General features: G+C 51.9%; 1 protein-coding gene across 5 annotated transcripts in view; it reads left to right on the forward strand.

Annotated features, from left to right (window-relative positions):
- Positions 1-25,096, forward strand: part of PPP2R2C (protein phosphatase 2 regulatory subunit Bgamma) — a 312,010-nt gene that overhangs the window by 265,465 nt on the left and 21,449 nt on the right. For all 5 annotated transcript variants that reach the window (XM_074276435.1, XM_074276438.1, XM_074276436.1 and 2 more), the window contains one exon: positions 18,575-18,739. In XM_074276435.1, the coding sequence (XP_074132536.1) occupies positions 18,575-18,739 (165 nt within the window). The remainder of the gene's footprint in view (positions 1-18,574; positions 18,740-25,096) is intronic.

A 25,096-nucleotide genomic window follows, 5' to 3' on the forward strand; every position in this document is an offset into this window, starting at 1 on the left:
ACACACACACACTCACACTCACACACTCAGACACACTCACACACTGAGACACACTCTCACACACTCACACACACTCAAACACTCACACACACACTCACACTCACACATACTCACACACACTCAAACACTCACACTCACACACACTCACACACACACTCACACACACACACTCACACACACACTCACACTCACACACTCAGACACACTCTCACACACTCACACACACTCAAACACTCACACACACTCACACTCACACATACTCACACACACTCAAACACTCACACTCACACACACTCACTCACACACACTCACACTCAAACATTCACACACACACTCACACACACTCACACTCACAGACACACTCACACACACTCACACACACACTCAAACACTCACACACATGCACACTCACACACACATGCACACACACTCACACACACTCACACACTCACACACACTCACACACTCAGACACACACACTCACACACACACTCAAACACACACACATGCACACTCACACACACATGCACACTCACACACATGCACACACACACTCAAACACTCACACACATGCACACACACACTCACACACTCAGACACACTCACACACACTCACACACACTCAAACACACACACATGCACACTCACACACACATGCACACTCACACACATGCACACACATACTCACACACACACTCACACACACTCACACTCACACACATGCACACACACACACTCACACACACACTCAGACACACACACATACTCACACACACACTCACACACACTCACACACACATACTCACACTCACACACACACACTCACACACATGCACACACACACTCACACACACTCACACTCACACACATGCACACTCACACACACTCACACACACACTCAGACACACACACACATACTCACACACATGCACACACACACATACTCACACACACACTCACACGCACACTCACACACACTCACACTCACACACATGCACACTCACACACACATGCACACTCACACACACTCACACACACTCACACTCACTCACACTCACACACACACACACTCAGACACACACACACTCACACACACTCACACACACACTCAGACACACACACTCACACACACACTCACACACACACACACTCACACACACTCACACACACTCAGACACACACACACTCACACACACTCACACTCACACACACACTCAGACACACACACACTCACACACACACACATACTCACACACACACACACTCACACACACACACTCAGACACACACACATACTCACACTCACACACACACACTCACACACACTCACACTCACACACATGCACACACACACACACACACACACACACACACCCTTGTGGGAGTTATTCCCAGTCCATCACCTAGGTAAGGCCACACTCCCTTATGGAGGGATTACTACCATATGGCCTTGGAGAACTCAGGGTCCACACCAGATACATCAGAAGAAGTCATGGAAAAATAGCATGAAATGGTGAAAAGGGTGCTGGGCAAAATGAAAAATTTGGACAGAGATGGCGGCCGCGCTGCCTGTGCAGGTTAGTATTATCTTTCCTTCTGGTGGACCTCAGCCTCACATTCCATTTTCCAGTTTTCAGAGCACAACCAGTAAGCCAGGAATAGTGACCACGGGTAGCAGGAAAAGCTCCTGAGAGATTATCATCAGGCTCAGTCATGGAGCTGACTCGGCACAGCGAGGAGGGATGGGAAATGTCTGACCTTGTTAGCTGGTTGGCAGCCAGCATTCCAGTGTAAGCACTTTTTAAATCGAAATTTTAGGAAGAACGTGCTTGGTAAAAACAAATAAATTCTGGCTGGGTAAAAAGAAATTCTATTTCCAAAGCAACTTAGACTTTTATAAGACTTTCCTCGCAGCAGAAGTTCAAGGATCCTTGTGCCCATCCTGCAAACAAGACAGTGGTTCTGAGAAAGATAAAAAAGGTTGTCCAAAGCCCCGGCTAAGCGATGCCAGAGCCAGCATAGAACCCAGATCTCCTGTATCCAACAAGAAAGCTCCTTTTAACACATCATCTTTTCTCCGTGCCTTAAGAAATGAGCTATTCATTCCTAGCAAATTAACTTTTTTCCATTTTATTCATTGTGCTAGTTTATTCATTTAATAAACTGATATTCATCAGTTTATTCATTGTGCAAGTCTTCTGTATTTCCCTGCTCTTTTCCCTCAGATCTTTTTTTAGTGGATATTTACTGGACCCAAAGCACACCAAGCCCAGGGCACCAGTTCTCACGAGACCGGACTCTGAGTCCTGGAACTGTTCCTGCTCCCCTAACAACCACAGCACTTACCGTGTGCCGGGCACTGTGCTAACATTTTGCACTTCTTATCTGAGCTTCACTGCAGCCCTGGGAAGTAGGTGCTATTGTCATCTCCATGGCACAGTGGAGAAAACTGAGGCAAACAGAGATTAAGTGGCTGGTCCAGGATCACGCAGCCAACAAGGTCTAAGACTGGATTCGCCCTCATGTCTTCCTGACTCCAGACTGGCATTGTATTCACCCTACTTAACTGCCTACGTAAAAAGTTTTTTTTAATCTATAAAATTAGGAAAGATCCCTCTTACTTTTAATAACCAGAAACCTATGAAATTACTTCAAAGCCAAAGATCTGCCGGGCCCCTCGCCCTCCCAGAAAGCAAATCCTCTGTTTGCATTAGATTAGGATCTGTGTTAGTAGGGATTAGGAGACTGGACTGGACGGAAATCAGAAAGCCAATTTCCAGAGCTCTCGAGCTCAGCGAGAGGCTGCGTGGCACGGCGGCAGCGGCTGGTTTACCAGCGAGTCTGGATAGACGGTGGACAAAGATCATCCTTGGCGCTAAAGGATGTGAAGATGGAAGAGATGCTTGTACCGAGAGGCAAAGCCCTTGACGATTCTTGCGGAGAGGCTGAGCTAGAGCCCTTTCCACGTCACGGAGTTTCCTAGGGAGAAGGACTCTCCGTTCCCCTCTAACCCTACTCTCCCCCCCCACAGAGCTTCTGTCCAAGGCAGAAATCATCCAGCTCTTGCCCACAGTTCTCCCCGGACGGACCCCATCACCTTCCGAGGCAGCCTTGATTGTCGTTTGCTTCTGGTTCGACCAGAACAAATCCAGTCCCTTGTGGGATACCCGACCTAAGCTCTGTGGCCCTCCTAAGCTTTGTCTTTGTCTCAGCTGCTTTAACCACCCTTCCTATGACTCACACTCAAGGATGAACTCTCTCCTCTTAGCTCTCCCATGGGCCTTCCAAAAAACTTATTCCCAGGACTGCCAGCGGCAACCACCCCCTCCACAGAAGCTGGTGAGAGCCTTGCTCCCCATGTTCTCCAAGAGAAGGCGGCTTGTAAGTGCGAGGGTGTTTGCCACTTAATAAGAGCATGTCTTGATACGTTGAATCCTGCACGTCACTCGGATTTCTTTTTTGACATCAGGAGAGTATTTATAATATGCAAAGAAAAAAATGCATGATGAAAAGAGGGTAATACTGTTTACCCTGTTAGCCTTACAGGACTGCTGGGAAGAAAAGGTTTTGTTAACCTGTAAAATCGCTACCGTTATTGCCACCCTGAGACATTTTAGTTCAAAAACAAATGCGCCAGTCTTCAGTGGACCTGGGGGTAACGTTCAGCAAAGAAAAATGAGTTGTACAATAAGCGGTTGTTTGGCGTCCCATAGTGGCAAAAATTAAACGGTTTAATTCTTCAGGTATGGTTTGGCACCATCTACAGGTAGTCAGCAGCACTTACTAAATGCCTGCTCTGTGCCAGACCAGGGGGGGTCCTTCTTTAAGACCACACACTCAGTTCCATTAAGCGAAGCTTGGAAGGAGGGCTTATCGCCGGATGATAGAGATGTGCTTCCTGTGCCTAAAGGGCTTGCTTTTTAGAGAGAACTCCAGGGAAGGGCTTTTGCTGTGGTTTGGTTTTTTGTCTCTCTCGCATTAGCGCAGAACCTAGGTTAGGGCAGGTGACGTCGAAATGCCCCTCGTCACATCCGATTACTACGATGTGGGTTTGACTCACAGCACGAACTGGGTCGCTTACTGCCGTTTTCTAAGCGTCGAGCCGGCCCTTGTGAGATAAAATGCTTTACCCCTTGGAAATTTGGCCAAATGCAATTACATATTGTTTAGTCCTTGTACTTCATTTGATTTGGCTGTGCTCAGTCAGATTCCTTGGCTCGAGAGAGACATCTGAATGCGCATCTGGGGCTTCCATCTGGAAATGATATCTAAGAGAATTAGAAATCCAACAAATAAGGCGGGCAGGGAAGGGACTGAAAGGGGTAGCTGCCACGGCTCCTGAAATGAGCTGGCCCAGGCGAAGCGCTCCGCGGGTCCGAAGCTCGTCATCGTTATCGTCTCTGCTCTTGTTCCGTGCCCAGAATAGTGTGATTGGCCAAGAGATCCACCCACCCCCTTGGACCCTGTTCCTTGTTACGACATCTTTGCCTATGAAGCCTGGCAGTTTGTGTCCCTGGCACTGAGCACAGTCTCATGAATAGCTTATAAATTCAGGTTGATGCTTTGTTGACTCCACCCTTGAAAGCACTTTCCACGAGTGACTTAGGATGTCCTGGGGAAGGAAAAAGCCCGAAGTCGTCCAGAAGGTGAAAATAGGAGATTTCTACAATGGGAGGAACACGGTGGCGGCAGGATCCAGAAGAGGGCACCAGGGAGCTCTGCTTTGACATGAAGAAGGGATGGGTTGGCAGCCGGAGGCCAGATCCCTGGTGTTTATCTGGTCCCATCGTTTACCAATGAATCCCTGCTTCACCAAAGCCAACCCCCCCACAAATCTCTGCCCGCTGCCGGACGAGCCGCAGGGGAGAAATGCTCTCTGGAGTCGGGGTTGTATGAGCATCTTTGTCCCTTCCTCCACGTGTGCCCCCAGACAAGTGAGGACCCCCGCCCCGAGTTTTTTCAGCTGCAAAATGAAGGGGTCAGAGTGAGTGACATCCGAGGCCAAAATTTCTAATCCTCTGAGGGACGCAAATGCAGGGATCATTTATGAAGCACAGAAAGCGTGAGGCCGTGAGTGGGGTGGGAAATGGAGAGAAGACAAGGCTCCCTCCTGGGTACTTGTAGGGATAAGGTAAAAACCCTCTGACTTGTGAGTCCCCGAATAACAGTTTCATTGAGAGGTGCAAAAAAGTTCTGTCTGAGGAAGGGGATGAGAGGCGCGCTCGGCGGGAAACAGCGTGAGCCAATGCAGACAGGCAGGGATGTCTGTGTGGCTTTGAGAACAACCAAGGCCGGCTGGCGGGAGGACGAGCGCATCGGGGAGCACGGCATCCTATCTTTCTTAGAGCGGCAAAATCGGACCAAGGATCTGGCCTCTGGGGGCTGTCGGTTTTGCTCTGAATTTTATCCTTTGGGCCCGAGTATAACCAGTTTAATCCCCGTACCTGTGACAGTTCTTCCGGGGTCAGGTCGATCCCCTCCTCCCAAACTCCAACTCCCCCTCACTCCCCCCTCATCTTTCTTTGTGTTTAAAGAGTTGGGCTTTTCAATCTACCTTCCAAGAACATAGTTTTGCTCTCTTTGACCATCGTCTTTCTCATTCTCTGCACCTCATCTCTTTTCAAAATCTCAGACTTTTAAGCCCCAACATCTGGAGACCATGTTATGGCTCAAGTTTCAAGTTCAAGGCATGTTCAAAGTTACATATTTCTAATAAGCCTGTGCTCCACTGATCTGTAGTGTATTACGTGGGGGATTTCAGGATTGTTCAGTGTGTTTTGTTTTTCTTGCTCTAAAATATCTTTTGATTAGCAAATATTAAGCCTCCTTTAGGATAATATTCCGAGGACTCATCGTGGCCTAGAGACGATCCTGTGCTCTGGAAGTCTCCACTATCAGGTGGAAACTCGGGCAGGTTTGATCAGGCTACAGAGACTTTCAGCCAGACGAGGCGCCTCTCACCCAGCTACCAATGATTATAATGGTTTTTGGTCACTGAGACCCAAGTAGTGGGGGGGGGGGGGGGCAGCATCTGACGTTCACACTGCGTCAGGCCCCGCGTCAAGCACTTTACTAATCACCTCATTTGATCTTCCTGATCTTCAGCTTTTGTGGGGCCCACATCAGGCCCTAAAAGGCCGCACTGGACTCAGAAGGCTGAGAACGGCACAGCGGCAACGCAGGAAGGGAGGAGAGCCGAAGGAATGCAGGGTTTAAGACGTGGGAATGGGGCGACTGAAGTAGAGACAAGCAGAGGCGGGACAGGGATGTTTTCTCGCCTCCAACGGGCTAATGCGCGTGCTTTGGGAACATGGCGTATCCCCGTTGTCCTCTCGCTCTATAGATAACACAACCAGAACTTGATGGAATAACGTGGCCTTGCAGTAGTGAATCAGACGCTTGTCATGGTGACGCTGACGCTCAAAGTAGAAAACTGGAATGTAGGGGAAGAGGCCACGTGGGTCCCCGTGGGGTGACCGACCTAACCTCGGCGCTGGTGCGGCTCAGCAAATGAGGCGGTCAAGGAGAGGGAGAGAACGGGGGCGGCCAAGGGGCGCGGGCAGGACACAGACACACTTATGGGTGGGGTTCCCTCCAAAACAACCTCTTGGCCTAGGTGTCAGCCCCTGCACAAGGGCTGGGGATACAGTCAGTCCCTGCTCTGGAGGAAATCCCAGCCCAGCAGGGAGACAACACAGCGACAACCACGTGCAAACCACGTGCAGACTAACCACGTGCAGGAGAAGGTCCAGGCACTTGGCAGAAAGAGGCGCAGAAAGAGGGGGGTGAGGGAGGGAGGAGTTTGGCCAAGAGGTTCAGGAAGCCAGGGCAGCCAGGAAACAAGCAGAAGGGCTTCCCCTGCAGGCCGGGGAGACCGCATCTGCCCCCTGGGGCTGGTCCCAGAGATGACCAGGGCAATGACCAGGGCAGCTGCAGCTAGCTTGTCTTCCAAGAGTGAGGAGGGGCTGCATCCTGCTTCAGTGGATAGGATTCCCACACTGAAGAAATCACAGCTCCTTGAAGAAGGGTACTAGCCCTCCTGTGGCTCCTGAAGTCCCTCTCATTCCCTGCTCCGTCTTCTGCAGCGGCTTCTGAGTTCCAGAGCAGCAAGGCGGAGGGCTGAGCAGCTCCATTCTCCCACAGTCCTTTTGCCAGTGGATTTATAGACTGAACAAAGGAATGGATGAACTGTTACTAAGAAAGCACTCCAGCCAGAGCAGCGAAGGCCTCATTGATGGATGGCATTGGTTTAAACCGGGAAGAGTTGTCCCGCCTTATTTTTCTGATGTGGAAACTGAGGTCTCGGGAGATTAGGTGCCCCGGGCTCTCCATTCTTCCCCAGCCCCCTCTCTTGCTTTGTTTTCCTGTGCTTGTCCCCCCCCCCCCCCAGGCCATGTCCAGGCTCACCCAGAATTGCCCTGCTAAGGTTCCGTGCTGGTGCCTCAGAATTCTCCCAGAATGCTCAGGCACTCCTCTTGGTCGCAGCAGCTCCCCCCTCCAGTGTTTGAATGCTGGGCTCCAAGGTGGTCCTTTAGTCAGCTCTTCTGCAGACGTGGCTTCTTTACGGTCAATCCCATTCGTAAAATATACGCGTGGGAGACTGCTTTTGTTGGTCTTCTCTAGTATTTTTAATTTTTTTTTTTTTCCCAAGGCAACTGAGGCTAAGTGACTTGCCAGGGTCATACAGCTAGTTCATGCTCAGTGAGTCCAAATTTGGACTGGCTCCTCCTGGCTCAGGAGCAGCACTCTAACCCCTGCACCACCTCGCTGACCCAAGCCTCGCACATTTTTATTAGCAGAGGGGACAAAGGGGCAGTGGGCAGTGCTGGGACCCCCAAGATCTGAAGTTGGGAGCTGGGGAACCTGGGCAAGTCAATCCTGAGCTTAGAATTTAATTCAGGCTTGTGGTTGACTGCTCAGTTGTGGGTGTAGGCCTGTATTGGCGGAGGGCTTCCTACGCTCGAGGATATCTTTACAGGTAATAGAGAACACGGTCTTGCTTTGACAACAATAGGAAAATGCTGAAGAGTGGAGGGTTTGAAGGGAAAGATAAGTTCTGCTCTGGATTTGTGGACTCTGAGACAGCTACAAGGTGGCCAGTCTTAAATAACGGAGGCTGGAGCTCAGGACAAAGTCTAGGTAGAGAGATTATGGGGTTTAGGAGAGATCTGGGAGCCAGGAGGGATCTGGGAGCCAGGAGGGATCTGGGAGTCAGGAGGGATCTGGGAGCCAGGAGGGATCTGGGAGCCAGGAGAGATCTGGGAGCCAGGAGGGATCTGGGAGCCAGGAGGGATCTGGGAGCCAGGAGGGATCTGGGAGCCAGGAGGGATCTGGGAGCCAGTAGGATCTGGGAGCCAGGAGGAATCTGGGAGCCAGGAGGGATCTGGGAGCCAGTAGGATCTGGGAGCCAGTAGGATCTGGGAGCCGGGAGGGATCTGGGAGCCGGGAGGGATCTGGGAGCCGGGAGGGATCTGGGAGCCGGGAGGGATCTGGAGCCAGGAGGGATCTGGAGCCAGGAGGGATCTGGGAGCCAGGAGGGATCTGGGAGTCAGGAGGGATCTGGGAGCCGGGAGGGATCTGGAGCCAGGAGGGATCTGGAGCCAGGAGGGATCTGGGAGCCGGGAGGGATCTGGGAGCCAGTAGGATCTGGGAGCCAGGAGGGATCTGGGAGCCAGGAGGGATCTGGGAGCCAGGAGGGATCTGGGAGCCAGTAGGATCTGGGAGCCAGTAGGATCTGGGAGCGTAGAGATGAGGCTGAGAAGATTAGCGATGAGCCAGGAAGAGGAAGAGGAAGACAAGCACACATACGCACTGTGAACCGCCAGGCCCTGCCCCATCACTGGTACACTGCAGTTGGGAAGAATCCCCTCGGATACATAGGATATTGATTGCCTCTTACGTCAGCCGATGATCGCTTCAGCCGTTACTGACGCTAGGAAGGAGGGAGCCCAAAAGCGCTCCCACTGGCCGTCAGGGGCCGTAAGACAAAGCCCCCCTTTCTCTCTGAAACATCTGTGGAAGGAGGAGACCTTATGTGGACACATCACAGAGATGGAAAGCAAGAATAAGAACATAGGTACGAGGGCACTCTGCAATCCATGCTGCGCGGTCTGCACCTCAGCCAGCCTCTGCCCTGTGCTGATAATGATCCCTCCCCAGCCCTGGGGCTCTGCCAGAGGTTTATGAGCTTCAGCCTCGAGGAGACGGTCCGAGCTGTCCTAGAACGACGAACTTCCAGATGATTGAAAGTTAAACAGAATGAGGCGGGTGCTTGGCGGGGCGGCTGGAGCAGTTGTTCGGGACATGAATAATTCAGCAGTTTTCCGAGGGGAGGGATTCTCTTAAACGAGCCTAATTATTCTCGCTCCCAAGTGGTCCCGGTCTGAAAATTAGCCTTGTGAAGTGCACTTTTATGAGTTAAATGCATCACAACAGACATAAATGAGGGGGAGTGGGAGGTAACTTGGATCTCTACAGCAAAATGTTGCTAACTAGAGTTCAGAGGAGTCAGAAGTGGCGGGAATGGCCCCACATTCAGCCGTGGTTTTGGCGGGATTGGGACAGAAAATCGGCTGTTTTCTCGTCTGCGGTTGCATTTGACCAGCAGAGGCCAATGGTAAGAAGCAATGTGTCTCCTAAGTTTCTGTGGTTCTCCCCCATTCTTCAAAGCCAGCTACCACCTCATCCAGGAAGCATTCCCTGACTTCCCTCCTCCCACTCGGAAGCCATTTCTTCCCCCCCTGACTCCCACATTTTGTATCTCTTACTGAACCTCCATAGGTTATTGCAGTCACGTGTACGGTAAGACTCCTGAGGGCCGCTCCATCTCTGTGTGGAGCGCTCCCCATTTGTTCTGCACCTAATGGATCCCCCAAGAGAAGGAACGCCAGAGGGAAACAAACAGCCTCGCCCATTTCCTGGGCGTCCACAGGCTTTCTCTCCGTGGTTGTGGATAACTCCCGAATCGGTTCCCACGGCAACGGAGAAGAACAGAGCTTTCTCTAGAGATGAACCGTCAGATACTTTTTGAACCCAGTTGTTGTTGTTCTTTTAATTGCGTGTGCTGGGAGCCAGGCGCAGGGACTGCAGCCCTCCAGAGCTCTGCTACGTATTTGAGGGCCAAACGTGATGCGTGAAATTGGTCTTTGGAAGTAATTAAACTTTCCCTTAAGTCAATTAGAAAAGATAATTAATTGCAACCAACTGGGATCCATTTGTAAATGGCAGTTGAGCCTTCAAACAAAATGTGTTTGCTATTTTACGTTAGACATTGAGAACTCTTACCTGCCACACTAGAGTCCTTACCTCCTGGTCTGAAGAGTATCCCGGACACCGAGAGAGACCGCAGATCCAAACGTCCAACTCCCGCTCATGGTGTCGGAAAAAGTCCGTGGGAAGAGGGAGGGGGCCCATGAGCCCGATCTCTAGAAAGGCTGAAAGAGGTGGCTTCCCGACCCCGAGACGGAGCTCTTTGCTCCTGGCCACCTTCTCTCCATCATCTGTCTGAGGGATGACTGAAGGGGTCCCTCGTGAGCCTGGAAAGAGAGAAGTGCGGCCAATGAGCGCGGGGCTGGCTTTGTGGTCAGAGGACCTGCTGGGCAATCGTGTTTGTGCTGCCATTCGGGGCCAGGGACTTCCCCTCCCTGGTAAAATACGCCCTTCCGCGGAGGAGAGTCAATCTGCATCTGCAGCTCATCCATATGCCATAAGGTAGCATCGGTTCACAATCAGAGCATGCTCCAGACTAATTTCAGGTTGCCGCGGCTGGATGAGAGAAAGGCACGGAGCGCCGTGGACCGAGGAGCGGCCCTGAAGGTGGGAAGAGATAAGTTCAAAGCCTCCTTCTGACAAGAGACAGCTGTACAAATCTGGGTGTTATCAGTCTCTCCGAGGCACAGGCGGCTCGTCAGGCTGTCAGTCACAGAGGAGTTTCGGACCTTTGTCAGTCATGAAGTTACCACACAGGACCTCCTCATACGACGAAGTGGCAGGCCCGGCTGCCTCGCGCCCCCTCCTCCAGCCGCCCTCCCCCGAATGGCAGGCCGGACAATGGCTATTCTACAGACAATCCGGATAGCACTGAGATACTTTCCCAAAGTTCCTCAAGATCTACTTCATTAAACCGCTTTTGATCTTGGTTTCATTTATAGCGAAAACGTCCAAAGAGAAATGATTCAGTGGTTCAGTGATTAAGGTCCCGGGTTGTTCAAAAGTGTCAGCTTGGGGATGCCGGGGGTTAAGTTAATGCTTACAGTCGGTCTAAACATTGTGATTCTTAGCTCCCTCGCCCTTTCTCCCCCTCCCAGCATCCTGGGAAATGCAGAAGGGGACTGAAAGCTCCAGGACTGAAGGGAAGTTTTCATTTTTCTCAGGTCACTGTGCCTGAAGGACTCGCCTCCCAGGGACTTGCCTTTTATTAACATCTTTTTCTCACTGGGAGGGAGGCTGATCTTTGGGGAGCAGAAATGGCCTGGATCCTTGTTAATGTGGTAGAAGCTGAGCTCATCACCTCTGGGCCAGCCTTCCAGAGCCCAGAGTGCCCCTAACACACAGAGCTGAGGGCGCGACTTCCATGGAGGGAGGGCTATTAAACCGAAATACAAAAGCATGAAGGGGGAGCAGAGCTGTCAGTGGGAAATGAACTTGGTTTTCATCGTGTTGAATTTCCAAGGGGGTAAAAAGTAATGTCCCCTTTTTAAAGGGGAAGGACACTTCTCGTAGTGGATGCTTGAGTCAGACCGCCATATATCAGTGCCCGTAGGCCATCCCCATGGCTTCTTCCCAAATGGAATTAGAAAATGCTCATAAACGGCTGAGGGGTTTTTAAGAGGCGGCGTGCTGCAGTGAACAGAGGCCAGAAGACAGACTCAAGTGCCGTTTCCGATGCTGGTGGCTTGGTGACCCTGAGCAGGTTAGTTACCTTTTAGGGCCCCTTTCTAAGTGTCTGCTTGCACACTGGCGAATAGCGTCAGCACACTCCCATCTGCCTCTGCCAGTGAAATCTCAGGTTACCAAAGATGGGGAGAGGATCTGAGGAGCTGCCCATGGAGAGCGAGCCGCACGGCTTTTAGGCACCGGTCCGGCCGAAGAATCGCAGCCCCAGAGGTCACGCGGCCAGCTGGCAATGGGAGCATTCCCAGAGTCCCCGCCTGGAATCCGAAGCGCCGGATCAATTGCATCAGCAGCAATTAGAGGCAGTCAGGACTGGAGCAGCTCGAGCCTCTGCCTCATCTGTGCTGCCTGGGTTCCGATAGCTTGCAGATATAATCGGGGCTCCGGGGCTCCAAGAGGCCGCAGCGCCTGGTGCTTACAGCTGCCCAGTGGCTGAAGATGGAGCGATTGCCCATAATTGTTCTAATGGCACCGAGAGTGGTTAAAACCCACGGGCGGCCAGCGTTTTGCCTCTGGAAGCACCCTATAATCAAGCCGAAAGCCGAGGCCATTAGCCTATTGATAACCCATTGCCTCACCGGTGACTTTGCGCAGCAGGCTTGAAAGATAAGAGTCGGAAAATTGTTCTCTTATTGGATTCGTAATATCTGGCGATCTGCCTTCTTACTGCAGAGAAATGAGGTGGTTCGTTGTGCCCGGCCTGGAGCTGAATTCTAATGGACGCGTTGGTTCCGAGTCCGAGGAGCCTCTGAGATTCTCCTGGCCAAATGCGGCACTTCACAGGAGAGGAAACGGGCCAGAGGGGGAAGGGGCGCGCCCCACTGGACACACTCAGGCCTTGGGTCCCAGGGCCAGCAGGCTCCCTTTGCTAGAATGGTGCCCTCTGGGCTTGGGGGCCATGGGAGCAATTGTTACCGTAGCCAAGTATCGAAGCAGAAGGGACCCGAGGAAAACCCCACCACCCAAAAGCCACACTAGGACAAAGATGAGATGCTGCTCGCTAATGGTGATAATGGTAGGTCTGTCTTGTGCTTTATAGCGACAAAACGTCCCGCGCGCTCGGCCAGGAAGCCCGGCGAACTTGGGCTCAGACTCTGCCACGCGCTGCGATGCCTCGGGAATTCATTAGCGGCTCCAAGGGTGGGAATAATAGGATAGAACGGAACACTCTCCTATGTAGAATAGAAAAATGGTATAACCACCAGGGGGGGAGGTGTGATTACCGCCTCCGTTTTCCAGAAGGGGAAACCGAGGCACCCAGTTGTAAATGGCTTGCCCACCATCGTATGATGTCCTAGGTCAGGCCGCAGGGACCCCTCTGCAGGGACCAGGCGTCCCTCCCTGCGCTGTCACTCTTTGCTCCTCCCAATTCATTCGGTGAAATAAGTATTGATTGCGTTCTTCTGATGCTCAGGACACTGGGGTTTGTGCCACACAAGAGGCAAAATGGAGATAAGACTTTGCTGCTGTCCTTATAGACTGTGATGAGGGGAATAAGTTTTTTTTCTTTTCTTTTAATTTAATTTTTAAATTATTTTTAAAAAATAATTATAATTAATTTTTTTGACAGTACATAGTCATAGGTAATTTTTTACAACATTATCCCTTGCACTCCCTTCTGTTCCGAATTTTTCCCCTCCTTCCCTCCACCCCTCCCCTAGATGGCAGGCATCGAGGGGAATAAGTTCTATCCACAGAGACTCAAGCTTACCTAGGGTAGTGAGTCAAAACTGGGTTAAATATAAGGAAGAATTTCTTGACAATTAGAGCAAGAGTAAGGAAAAATGATTTGGGGCAACTCATTGCTTTTCTCTGAGTGTCAGGCTCATGTTCTTTTAAGGAAAGGAGTTAACCCAAATGACCTTCCAAGGCCCTTCCAGCTCCAACTTTTTTGGGGGGAAATGTAAGGAAAAAATTCCTAATAGCTACAGCTGCCTGCCAACAGCGTGAGTGCACTCCTTCCTAATAGGAGTTTGTGGAGGATGCTGCAGAGCAGGCTCCTTCCCAGATCCACTTGGATGCTCCAGGGCCCTTTTCATTCTCATTCTGCTGTTCTTTGAGTTCTCTCTTCCCTCAAAGGATTTGTAGTGCAGCTGAGGTCAAAATAGACAACCAAAGTATTAGAAAATGAGGGTTAAAAATCTGCGAGTTAACTAGACTAGTGGTAAATCACCAGGAAACGGGGACTGTATTGGAAAAAGAGGGTTCAAAATCTGGGATTTAACTCGAGGATGTCTGCAGTAATCCAGGAAGAGCTATTGAAGGAGGTGACAGGAGCTGAACTTGACCAATAGAACCTAGTTAGAGTACACAGCCGAAGTAGAGACCGTGAATAATAGGAACAACATTATGAAGGGAGAAAAGCGTGGAAGGGTTCAGAGGCTGCACGTGTGCATGTGGAAGTAAGACCGTCAAAGCAGGTTAGAGGCAGATCACGGGCAGCCGTGGATTCCCAGCTGAGGAGGTTGGACCTTATTCAGGTTCACCAGAACAGGAGTGCTCAGATCACACGGAGACTTTTTTTTTCCTGTTCCATCCTGTGCATGTTAGGAAGGAAACTGTTAGACTGGAAAACGCAGGGAACAGTGGCCAGGGTCGGATGGACACTTGCAACCATTTCATGAAAGAACTGAATGAAGGCACTGAAGATTATAACTCATGAAAATTAATGGTGATGAGAATCATGAGACAATTAACAGTGCTTCAACACACAATGCCTCATTTGATTCTCAAACCGGGCATAAAGTTGAGTACTGTGGCCATTATTTTCCCCATTTTACAGATGGTTTAGAATGACTGAGGGACTTGATCAATGTCCCATATAAATGGTAGGGCTTGTATTTTTGCAAGGTTGTTTCCTGGGACCAAGTCGAGTACGGTTTGGCAGGAGAATATAGCTGTCTTTACGTGTTTTAAAGTCTTCATAGGTTAAAGGGATTGGTCATGTTCCACCTGGTCCGTGGAGAGAAAAGTCATGTGCAAGTTAAAGATCAGAGTTGTCCAAAACACTTGAGCCTAGTGAGCTCTCCATTAGTAGAAGTCCATCAGAGAAGTTTATTTGTTCGGAGAGGTCTAACCAGATAACTGTTCGAATCTGCTAAGTTCTGAAGCCTTTCCAGCTCTGACATTCTGGGATCGGGGATGGCGCCCCAAACAGTGGAGGCCAAAGAATTCGCCTGTCTCAAGGAATTCAAGCCATTGCCTCAAAAATGCTCAGGCAGCACTTTTCTCTTCTTCCTTTTTCATATTCACTGGAAAATGGAATATTTGCAGGCTCATAGCATCCAGAGGCTCTTTATTAGCTAGAGCCCAGAGAATCCATCGTCTTCCTGCCGTCACAAAAGATGAGGTTTTGTCTCCTCCTGTTCCACATACCCTATTTGCATCTGATATCTTCTTCAGCACTTGGTGACTATTCTATTCCCCTTTTCCAGTGTGCAAACCTTTTTCCAAAGGAAAATGAAAGGAAAAATAGGAAATGAACATGAGGAGGAGCTAGGTCATGTTTTTTCCAGTTATTTTCATGAAGACATTTTGACAAGACCTCTTTTGTACTTGTAGAGTTCGAATGGCATCCATCCCCGCATTCCCCAAATCTGGGCTCCAGTCGGACCTACCCTCCAATGTGCCTTGCTTATTCCTCACTCCCTTATAGGATCTTAAGACCACAGATCCAGAACTGAAAGGAATCTCAGATGCAGCACATAAGGAAACTGAGGCACAGCCAGGGTAAATGGCATCTAAATGACAGAGGTAGCATTTCAGACCAGGTCCACTGACTCCAAATCCATTGCTCTTTCCACTGTACCATTCTTCTCAAGAAGGGACAGAATGAAGATGTGAATCTGGGATTTCTTGCACCCAAAGTGATCATGCATAACATTAGAATTTCAGCCTAGAACATCCTGGACCTTCCCGCCTAAGCATCCAAATTTTCCACAGATTTCAAGTTTCCTTGCAAATGTCCCCCGCTCCAAGGAGCTTTTCATTTTTTCCTCTAGTTGTTCACCATCTCTTCCTCCACTGAACTCTCATAGCACTTACCATGTATGTTCTGCATTTGCTCTTTAGCCCAGTATGCTTTGCACGGTTGTTTGGGTGTTTTGGTGAGATTGTCCCTTCACTAATGCCTTACTCCGACTCATTCTTTTATGGAGCTGGCCATGTATTTTTGAAAGCATTGTCAACAGAGCAGGAGAAATGGCAGGCCCTACCAAAAGGAGAGATTTGGGATCCAGGCTTCTCTGTGGAATAGAGCTGTTATTGAAGGACGTTGAATTTAGTACCAAGAACTCATCAGAAGGTGCTTTTCTTTTTTCCTTTCCTTTTTCCTTTCCTTTCCTTTTTCTTTTCCTTTCCTTTTTCCTTTCCTTTCCTTTTTCCTTTCCTTTCCTTTCCTTTCCTTTCCTTTCCTTTCCTTTCCTTTTTCCTTTCCTTTCCTTTCCTTTCCTTTTTCCTTTCCTTTCCTTTCCTTTCCTTTCCTTTCCTTTCCTTTCCTTTTTCCTTTCCTTTCCTTTTTCCTTTCCTTTCCTTTTTCCTTTCCTTTCCTTTTTCCTTTCCTTTTTCCTTTCCTTTTTCCTTTCCTTTTTCCTTTCCTTTCCTTTTTCCTTTCCTTTCCTTTTTCCTTTCCTTTCCTTGCCTTTCCTTTCCTTTTTCCTTTCCTTGCCTTGCCTTTCCTTGCTTTTTCCTTGCCTTTTCCTTGCCTTTTCCTTGCCTTTTCCTTTCCTTTCCTTTCCTTTCCTTTCCTTTCCTTTCCTTTCCTTTCCTTTCCTTTCCTTTCCTTTCCTTTCCTTTCCTTTCCTTTCCTTTCCTTTCCTTTCCTTTCCTTTCCTTTTCCTTTCCTTTTCCTTTCCTTTCCTTTTTGCTTTCCTTGCCTTTGCTTTCCTTGCCTTTCCTTTCCTTTTGCCTTTCCTTTCCTTTGCCTTTCCTTCCTTTCCTTTTCCTTTCCTTTCTTTTCTCCTTTCCTTTTCTTTCCTTTTTCCTTTCCTTTTCCTTTTTCCTTTCCTTTCCTTTTTCCTTTCCTTTCCTTTTTCCTTTCCTTTCCTTTTTCCTTTCCTTTCCTTTTTCCTTTCCTTTTTCCTTTCCTTTTTCCTTTCCTTTTTCCTTTCCTTTCCTTTTTCCTTTCCTTTCCTTTTTCCTTTCCTTTCCTTTTTCCTTTCCTTTTTCTTTTCCTTTCCTTTTTCCTTTCCTTTTTCCTTTCCTTTCCTTTTTCCTTTCCTTTTTCTTTGCCTTTCCTTTTGCCTTTCCTTTCCTTTCCTTTCCTTTCCTTTCCTTTACTTTACTTTACTTTACTTTTCCTTTCCTTTCCTTTTTCCTTTCCTTTCCTTTTTCCTTTCCTTTCCTTTTGCCTTTCCTTTTTCCTTTCCTTTCCTTTTTCCTTTCCTTTTTCTTTGCCTTTCCTTTTGCCTTTCCTTTCCTTTCCTTTCCTTTGCCTTTCCTTTCCTTTCCTTTGCCTTTCCTTCCTTTCCTTTTTCCTTTCCTTTCCTTTTTCCTTTCCTTTCCTTTCCTTTCCTTTCCTTTCCTTTTTCCTTTCCTTTCCTTGCTTTTCCTTTCCTTTTTCCTTTCCTTGCCTTTCCTTGCCTTGCCTTTCCTTGCCTTTTCCTTGCCTTTTCCTTGCCTTTTCCTTGCCTTTTCCTTTCCTTTCCTTTCCTTTCCTTTCCTTTCCTTTCCTTTCCTTTCCTTTCCTTTCCTTTCCTTTCCTTTCCCTTTCCTTTCCTTTCCTTTCCTTTCCTTTTCCTTTCCTTTCCTTTTCCTTTCCTTTCCTTTTTGCTTTCCTTGACTTTCCTTTCCTTTTGCCTTTCCTTTCCTTTTGCCTTTCCTTTCCTTTCCTTTGCCTTTCCTTCCTTTCCTTTTCCTTTCCTTTCTTTTTTCTTTCCTTTTCTTTCCTTTTCCTTTCCTTTCCTTTTTCCTTTCCTTTTCCTTTTTCCTTTCCTTTCTTTTCCTTCCTTTCTTTTCCCTTCCTTCCATCCTTCCCTCTTTCCTTCCTTCCCTCCCTCCCTCCTTCCCTCCCTTCCTTCTCCTTTTTCTGTTGCTTCTAGGAGCTTCCTCCTAACTCTGCCCAGAGGGAGCCAGAACTCTCATTGCTTTCTAATGCAGAGAGCCGACCCTGCGTAGCTTGTGGGAGGCAGCAGGGAGAAAGAGAATTAAATGACCCAAAGGGAGCTTTGTGTGATGTGTGACCCCAGAAAAATCATTTCACTTCCTTGCCTCCCGAATGTTAGTTTTAGAGGCACGGGAGAAGGGGCATCTGCTCAAACCAAAATATGCCTTTAACAACCCTGCCACAAAGCGATCATCTAACCTGCATTTAAGAGCCCCCGGTGAGGAAGCCTCAGCTTTCCCAGCCGCAGAATGGGGAGTAAGAGCAGCCGAGGCGCAGGGTCCCTTTCTGGCTCTCAGCGTGGCACCGGATCAAGGAATCCCCACAGGCTGCTCCTGTCCCCTGCCCTCCCTTCCTTTATCTGTCAGATTAATAACTTGGCTCAGGTTTCCTTCCCCTCTTCCTCTGGGGGGGGGGCATCTTTGCAAAGTAACAGACTTTTGGGGACATGTTGGGCAAACGCCAGGCTCTGTTTATTGCTGTTTATTCTCCATCCTTGGTGGTCCCGGGCTTGCAGAGGGGCCCAGGATCGTGCTCGGCTCCCCGGCGGTCTGCTTCTCCCTTAACACGGCTTCTCCCCAGACATTGTCGACATCAAGCCGGCCAACATGGAGGACCTCACGGAAGTGATCACCGCCTCAGAGTTCCATCCCCACCACTGCAACCTCTTCGTCTACAGCAGCAGCAAAGGGTCCCTGAGACTGTGCGACATGAGAGCGTCGGCCCTCTGTGACAAGCACTCCAAGCGTAAGTGGCCGCCCCGGCCCCCGGGGTCTCCGTCCTCTGGCCCGCAGGGACGGCCGCCGGGGCCGAGGGCTCGGGGGGTGACATGATCCTAGTCTGGGAAGACTTCACAGTTGCAGCACAGACGCCACACCATGCTGGGCTTCTCCTCGTGGGAGCAAGGGAGGTTCGGGGACGCCTTTGTTGCTTGTGCTGCTCCCAAGCTTTCAGTGTTAATACATGGCGTGGCCGGGTGTCTGTGCTCGGGGGGGGGGGGGGGGGGGGGGGGGCGGCGGGACCGGGCCTTTGCCAGTCAGCTCGTATCCATGGCAACCCTTGGTCATTATTGTCTAACATTCCGAAGGGCAGCCCTCCCCTGCACTCCTGCCGTGGCCCCCGGCCGTGGGACCGCGGCCCCCAAGCACCGGCATCGCCCGCACTCCCAGCCTCGATCCATCGCTCCCCCTTCCGGCCTCCGGGGGCCCGTCCACCTGACCTTATACGTACCTCACACGTAACCCCAGCTCCCGGCTCCGCTCCTCCCCACGGCAGCGTTCCCCATCACACGGTCACCGTGCTTCGAGGAACCCCAGACATACGGGCAGCGAAGTGACCCCTCGGAAAGGCCCCAGTGTTGGGTCTCGCTCAGATTCTCGATTAGAAAACGGGGATTTCTGTAACCCGACGACTAAGGTCTGTATCTGAAGGGAGGCGAGATACTGCGTGTGTGAAAAAGTGGCGAATTAACAGGGGAGGGTCAGCGTCCAAGAGCGAGGCTCGCCGCTCTGAGGACCTCCCAAGTCCTTCGCTGCTGCAGACTGTCGCCTCCTCCTTAGGGTGGTCCCCAGGGTGGCCCGGGGACGCTGAGAGGCGAGGGAACCTGGCCATCGTCGCCCCATGGTCCTCGCCAAAGACGAGACCCGGACCCACGCTCCCGGCTTGGAGGCCGGCTCTCTATGGACCAGGCCACGGTACCTCCCCTGCCGCACACATTCGGTCATGACAGTTTTAAATTCAACGCACGTGCTCCAGTAGTTAACGGTGTTCCTGCAGCGGCCTGGCCGGCAGCTTCCTTCACAGACGCCCTTTGGGACGGTGATGTCCTTGTCATCCCGGCCCGGCAGGAGCCCCTAGGCTGAAGAGGCCACGCCGTCCGGGCTGGATCTGCCCTCGGACACCCATTAGCTCTGGAGCCCGGGCCAGTCGCTTTGCTGCCACGGTTCCCTCCTCCTTGCCGGGTGGCTGGGGCGGATCCAGCGAGTTACGACGCGTAAAGCGCTTGGGAAACCTTGAAGCACCGTGACGTGTGATGGGGAACGCTGCCGTGGGGAGGAGCGGAGCCGGGAGCTGGGGGAGTGCGCGTGAGGTCAAGTGGACGGGCCCACGGAGGCTGAAGGGGGAGCGATGGATGGAGGCTGGGAGTGCGGGCGACGCCGGGACCAGAGTGGAGGAGGGAGAGTGCGGACCCAATGGTTTTCCATCGGTGTCTGGGAAGTGCTCCCTGGGTGCCCTCGGGAGCACTCTTGTGTTGGTGAAATGCCGCCAGTTGAGGTGATGCACGTGTGCCTTCGTTAGAGCCTGTGCCAGGGCGCCATCATGGCGTGGAAGGGCAGCGGCTCTGGCAAGTCCCAGCACGGACAGCGCTCCACAAAAAAAGCAGCAGCGGGCGCACAGCGGGCACGCAGGCGGGGCTTGGGGCGGTGCAGTGGCCTCGGCCCTGCCCGCTTCCCCCCCACGTGCCTCATGCCCGAGGGGGAGCCAGGTGACAAATGACCAGTCTCGGGTCACCCCGTAAGCAGTTCTCCGGGCGGGTTCACTTTGTTCAGTGACAGGAGCCGCAGCCCCTCGGTTTATATCGGAGAGAGCTGAGACTCAGGTGAAGTGACTTGATCGCCGTCACCCAGATCATAAGGACGAAGGATCTGAACGCAGGCCCCGTGGGGCACGGCAGAGGGAGCCTAGGGTACCGTCTAGTTACCGGCTGTGAGACTCTGTCTGCCTCAGTTTCCTCCCGCGTAAAAGGAGCTGGAGAAGGAAATGCCGAGGAAACGCAGGTGGGTCAGAGCCGAATGTGAACCTCCTCTGAGTCCGGTGCTTTCATGTGCATTGTCAAGCGGAGACACTGGCCGGGACCAGCCCAGCTCTGCAGGACCCCCCCCCCCCGCCCCCCGCAGTCCTTACAGAACTTGTGTCTAGCTATGGTGCTTGGGGGCCATCCTGCCAGCCCTTGACTTTCCAGATGAGGAAGGAAGAGGAAGTGCTTTACACAAGCAATGGTGGCGGAAGAACCAAAGCAAGAATCTCCTGGATCCCAGACTCGGGCCCTTCCCGCGCTCGTCCTTCCCAAAGCCAGGCCCTTTCCCTCCGACTCGGAGCCGGCCCCGAGCCCACCCGATGGGGGAGGGAAATTCCTGGTTCTCTCACAAGGAAGAGGAAATTCTAAGCCTGGAGGGAAAGCAAGGTCGGAGGGATGTTGATGAAAGCCCATTTTCCAGACCCACGAGTTAGAAAAGAGCCGTTTACTGTACCAGGGACCCGGAGCCGGCTCTCTGGGCTCCAGGAGCACTGATGAGGCCAGTTCACAGAACCTGGGGACGTGATGGGGCGGGACTGGCCGCCACTGGCTCAGCCCGAGCCACCAAGAGGGGGGCACTGCAATGAGCAGCAAGAGAGCAAGGCTCGAAGGAGAGCCCCGGAGGCTTCCAGGAGCACAGGCCTTGACTCGCCAGCCAGTCTCCACCGTGGCCTCCAGAGCGTTATGGCCGCAAAACGCCCCGATGGGTTGAGCTCTCCATTTTGGCTCGAGCCAGACATCTCCCGACGACCCTGTCCCTCGGGCCACAGCTCAAGTCCCTCGTCTCGGAACCTGGAATCGAGGCAGAGGACGAGGGTGTGACTGCAGGAAGTCTCCCGGCCTCAGTTTCCCATTTGGAAATTTGGACCTCACCAGATCGTCGAGTCTCAGCGGAGACAGCGGATATGAAAGTCTGACCAAAGCAGAAAGTGTGATATCTCCGTCCGAGCGGTCTAGCGATTCCCTGGCAGGACACACTGTCGGCATGCTGAAGTGGATTATGGGATTGCTTGGAAAACAGCCCCTCCTCCCCTCTTTTTCTCCCCCCCTCTTGGGGTGCGGCCTTCATTCTGGAGGAGGACCCATGACAGCCTGGCCTCCTGTGCTCCAGGCAGGCTCGTCAGGGCGCAGCGGCTCGTGCCCGTCCACTTTTACTCGGGGCATTTTCTTCAAAGACATGGCGAAATGTCCCTGAGCATTTACCAGAATGTCCTCCCCAGTCTGTGGGGGGGGGGGGAAGGAAACTCCGTGTATGAATTAGTTCCTCCCCAGTAGTGTTGTCCCCAGGGTTGTAACGAGACGGGAAGCAGGAGAAGCCCTGAAGATTCCGCAGCGGACCTGCAGCGCGCCAGGGAAGGTGCCCAGCTCAGCTGCCTTCCTCCCCAGTCTCCGGCCAGGGTCTCTGACACTGCGGGGCGTCTGCATTTCCCCAGAAATGAGCCTGATCCCTCAGACGGAACATCTCTTAGACCTTTCATTGCGGCTGCTTGAATGATCCACCGTGAGGCTACAAAGACTGTACTAAGCTCAAGACCTAAGAGAAAAAAGGGAGGGGAACTGTGAGTGGTGGGGAAGGCGGAGCAGCCTGGATCCCAGAGGACTGGAGTGGGTGGAGGTGGGGGCTTCTTGGGCCAGGGCCGCCACTGATTAACTAACTAATTAGAGGCGGTGATCATCTCTGAGTTACCCCCCCCCCCAGCCAACCCACCCCAGGCTTCCAGATTCCCAGTTGCTCCCAAGTTCCTGGCTGGAGCAGGAAGTACCGGCAGCTTCAGGAGCTCCACGATGGTTAACTCCTCTCAGATGATTTAAAAGGGGATGCTTTGCTTTCCTGGAGAGTTGCCTCAGCCCCTAGGAAGGCTGGGTAATGGAAGCCTGAACCACTACTGGGATCGAGTCAAGGAACAGGCCTTGAGGAAGCGCGGCATTCGACGCTGGCCACGGGGCACAAGCTCAAGGGATGCCCAACCCCTCTCTCAGGCAGCCCGCGTGCTGACGAGACACGAATACTATCAGCATCCCCAGCATGACTTCAGATCACAAAGACATGGTCAGGAGAGGACGGCCCGGCCACAGGGGAGAGGGAGGGCAGACACCCGGGTGGGAGAAAGGAGGAATTTGGGGAAGGATGACGGGCACCGTGCGTCACCACAGGAGAAGGAGCATCATCTTCCCCACAGCACCATCTAGTGAATTTGCTGCTGGACTTGGTGTCAGACACCTGGGTTAAACCCTGCTTCAGGCGTGACTGGAGTCAGGCCACTTCGCTTAGTTTTCTCAGCCAGAGGGCCGGGGTCAGAGGTTCCCAGGCTCTGAGCCAGATCCTATCTGTCTGAGATCGCCGGCCCAGACGTTGCTTCCCGGGCCCTTCTGCTTTTTCTCCCTTTTCTCCTGGAGGGCAGAACAAAAGAAAGGGGTCCAGGCCCGGAGCCAAAGTCCCACGGGTGCCTCCATTTGTCTTCTACAAGGTGACACATCCCACATCCTCAAAGCGGACCTTGACAGCAGGAAGGGGATGTCACGACGTGCAAGTGAAAATGGCGACCTGTTGTCGACCTTACCTGGCAAGGGCCGGAGGAGCAGCTGAGCCCCCCAGCGCCACAGCCCCTGATCCTCCGGTGGCTCCTGGGTTGGGGTCTGTTCCGGAAGCAGGAGACCTTGGCGTTGCGTGCGCACTTAGCCGGGAGCGAGGAGCCGCTCCAATTCCGTGCCCGGAATAGCACCTTGCCCTCGGTGGGCAGGGAACGAATCCCGGCACACACCGAGGCAGCTACGTTGCTGCGTGCATGGAATTTTCTTCTTTTCCCTTTAATTGTCCCTAAACAGGTGGCACTCGAATAAAATCTCCTTCCTCCCATATGGGCCGCAAGGACCTGAAAGCTGTTCTGCCTCAGGGTAGCTATTTTTTAAATAAATTTGTCATCTTGGTTGCTGAAAATTTTGATCTGTATTCTTCTTCTCCACGGGCGACCTTTCTATTTCTTTGAAAAACAAGAGAAGTTCTGAGAGCAGAAAACTTAAGAGAAAAAAGCCAGCAGTCTCCGGATTAGCTGGCAGGCCCTCAGATGCACTCTTCCCAACAGGAGACACTTTACTATAATGGAGAGACGCTGGGTCGGGGACGTGTAGAAGCTCGTCCGGGAAGAGTTTTGCCATAAGGGACGAGAGGCCAGAAGACGGGGTGTAGTCGGGCTCGCATCACTGGCTGTGTCCACCTTGGATGAATCTCTTACGGAGAACCTCGGGGCTCTAACCCCTCAAAAGGGCACAGGTTCAGATGGCCCATGAATGACAGACGCAGCGTCCCAGAGCATGGTCATGGCTGAGCAGCAGCAGATCCACGGGGCCCTCATTTCCGCGTGCACAGAGGGCTGCCCCTCAGCAGCAGCTAGAAGGGAATCTAGAAAGAAGGGGAGCATCCCGAGGTCCCCTAGTCATCCCGTCTCCATCCAGCCCGTTTCCCAGGGGACCCAGGAGCAAGCCAGAGTCCCGTGCTCCCTGTAACTGATGAAGATTTTTCTGACACACACGTGAAAGCCGGGGACAGATGGGCCCGGGCTGGTTTTGCTAATTAACATTGACCTTTCAAGCTGAGTGACAGCGACTGTGGGACGGCGAAGAAGGAAGGAAACCTCGTCTCTGTCAGAATCTTGCCTGCAATTCCTGTCGCCATCTTCACACGGGTGGAATTCTATTTCTGCGACTGGAACAAGCGATTAGAATGGAAGGAAAGACAGGAGGGGAGGAAGGATGGGATTGTGATTCAGTGAGCACTGGGAGCCGGCTCTTTTGATCATAGAGTCTTGGGGGGGTCGCTCAGAGGGGACTGGGAGCCGGCTCCTTTGATCATAGAGTGTTGGGGGGTCGCTCAGAGGGGACTGGGAGCCGGCTCCTTTGATCACAGTCTTGGGGGGGTCGCTCAGAGGGGACTGGGAGCCGGCTCCTTTGATCATAGAGTGTTGGGGTGACCCCCTGAGCTTACTAGGGGACTAGCCTCCATCTCCCAAGCACGCCATCTAGAGCAGAGCGGCACCCTGCCCTCCTCAAGCTTCTCTGTGGATTGCCTCCTCTAGAATGTAAGCTCCCTGAAGACAGCGGCTATGGCTTTCTGTAGTTCTCAGCCCACATAGCAATGAGGTTGATATATGTGAAGTGCTTTTAATTGCTTTTATCTATTTATGGTTAAAGCTCAAAGAGATGCTAGGACATAGAATGTTGTCTACTTCATGAAATCCGACGGGCTCCTTTCGTATATAAGGGGACACCAGGGTCTTGTCCAGCGGCATGGGCGAGAAGGAGGGTAGGGC

The sequence above is a fragment of the Sminthopsis crassicaudata genome, chromosome 6, assembly GCF_048593235.1.
Source record: "Sminthopsis crassicaudata isolate SCR6 chromosome 6, ASM4859323v1, whole genome shotgun sequence".
NCBI classification, from domain to species: domain Eukaryota; kingdom Metazoa; phylum Chordata; class Mammalia; order Dasyuromorphia; family Dasyuridae; genus Sminthopsis; species Sminthopsis crassicaudata.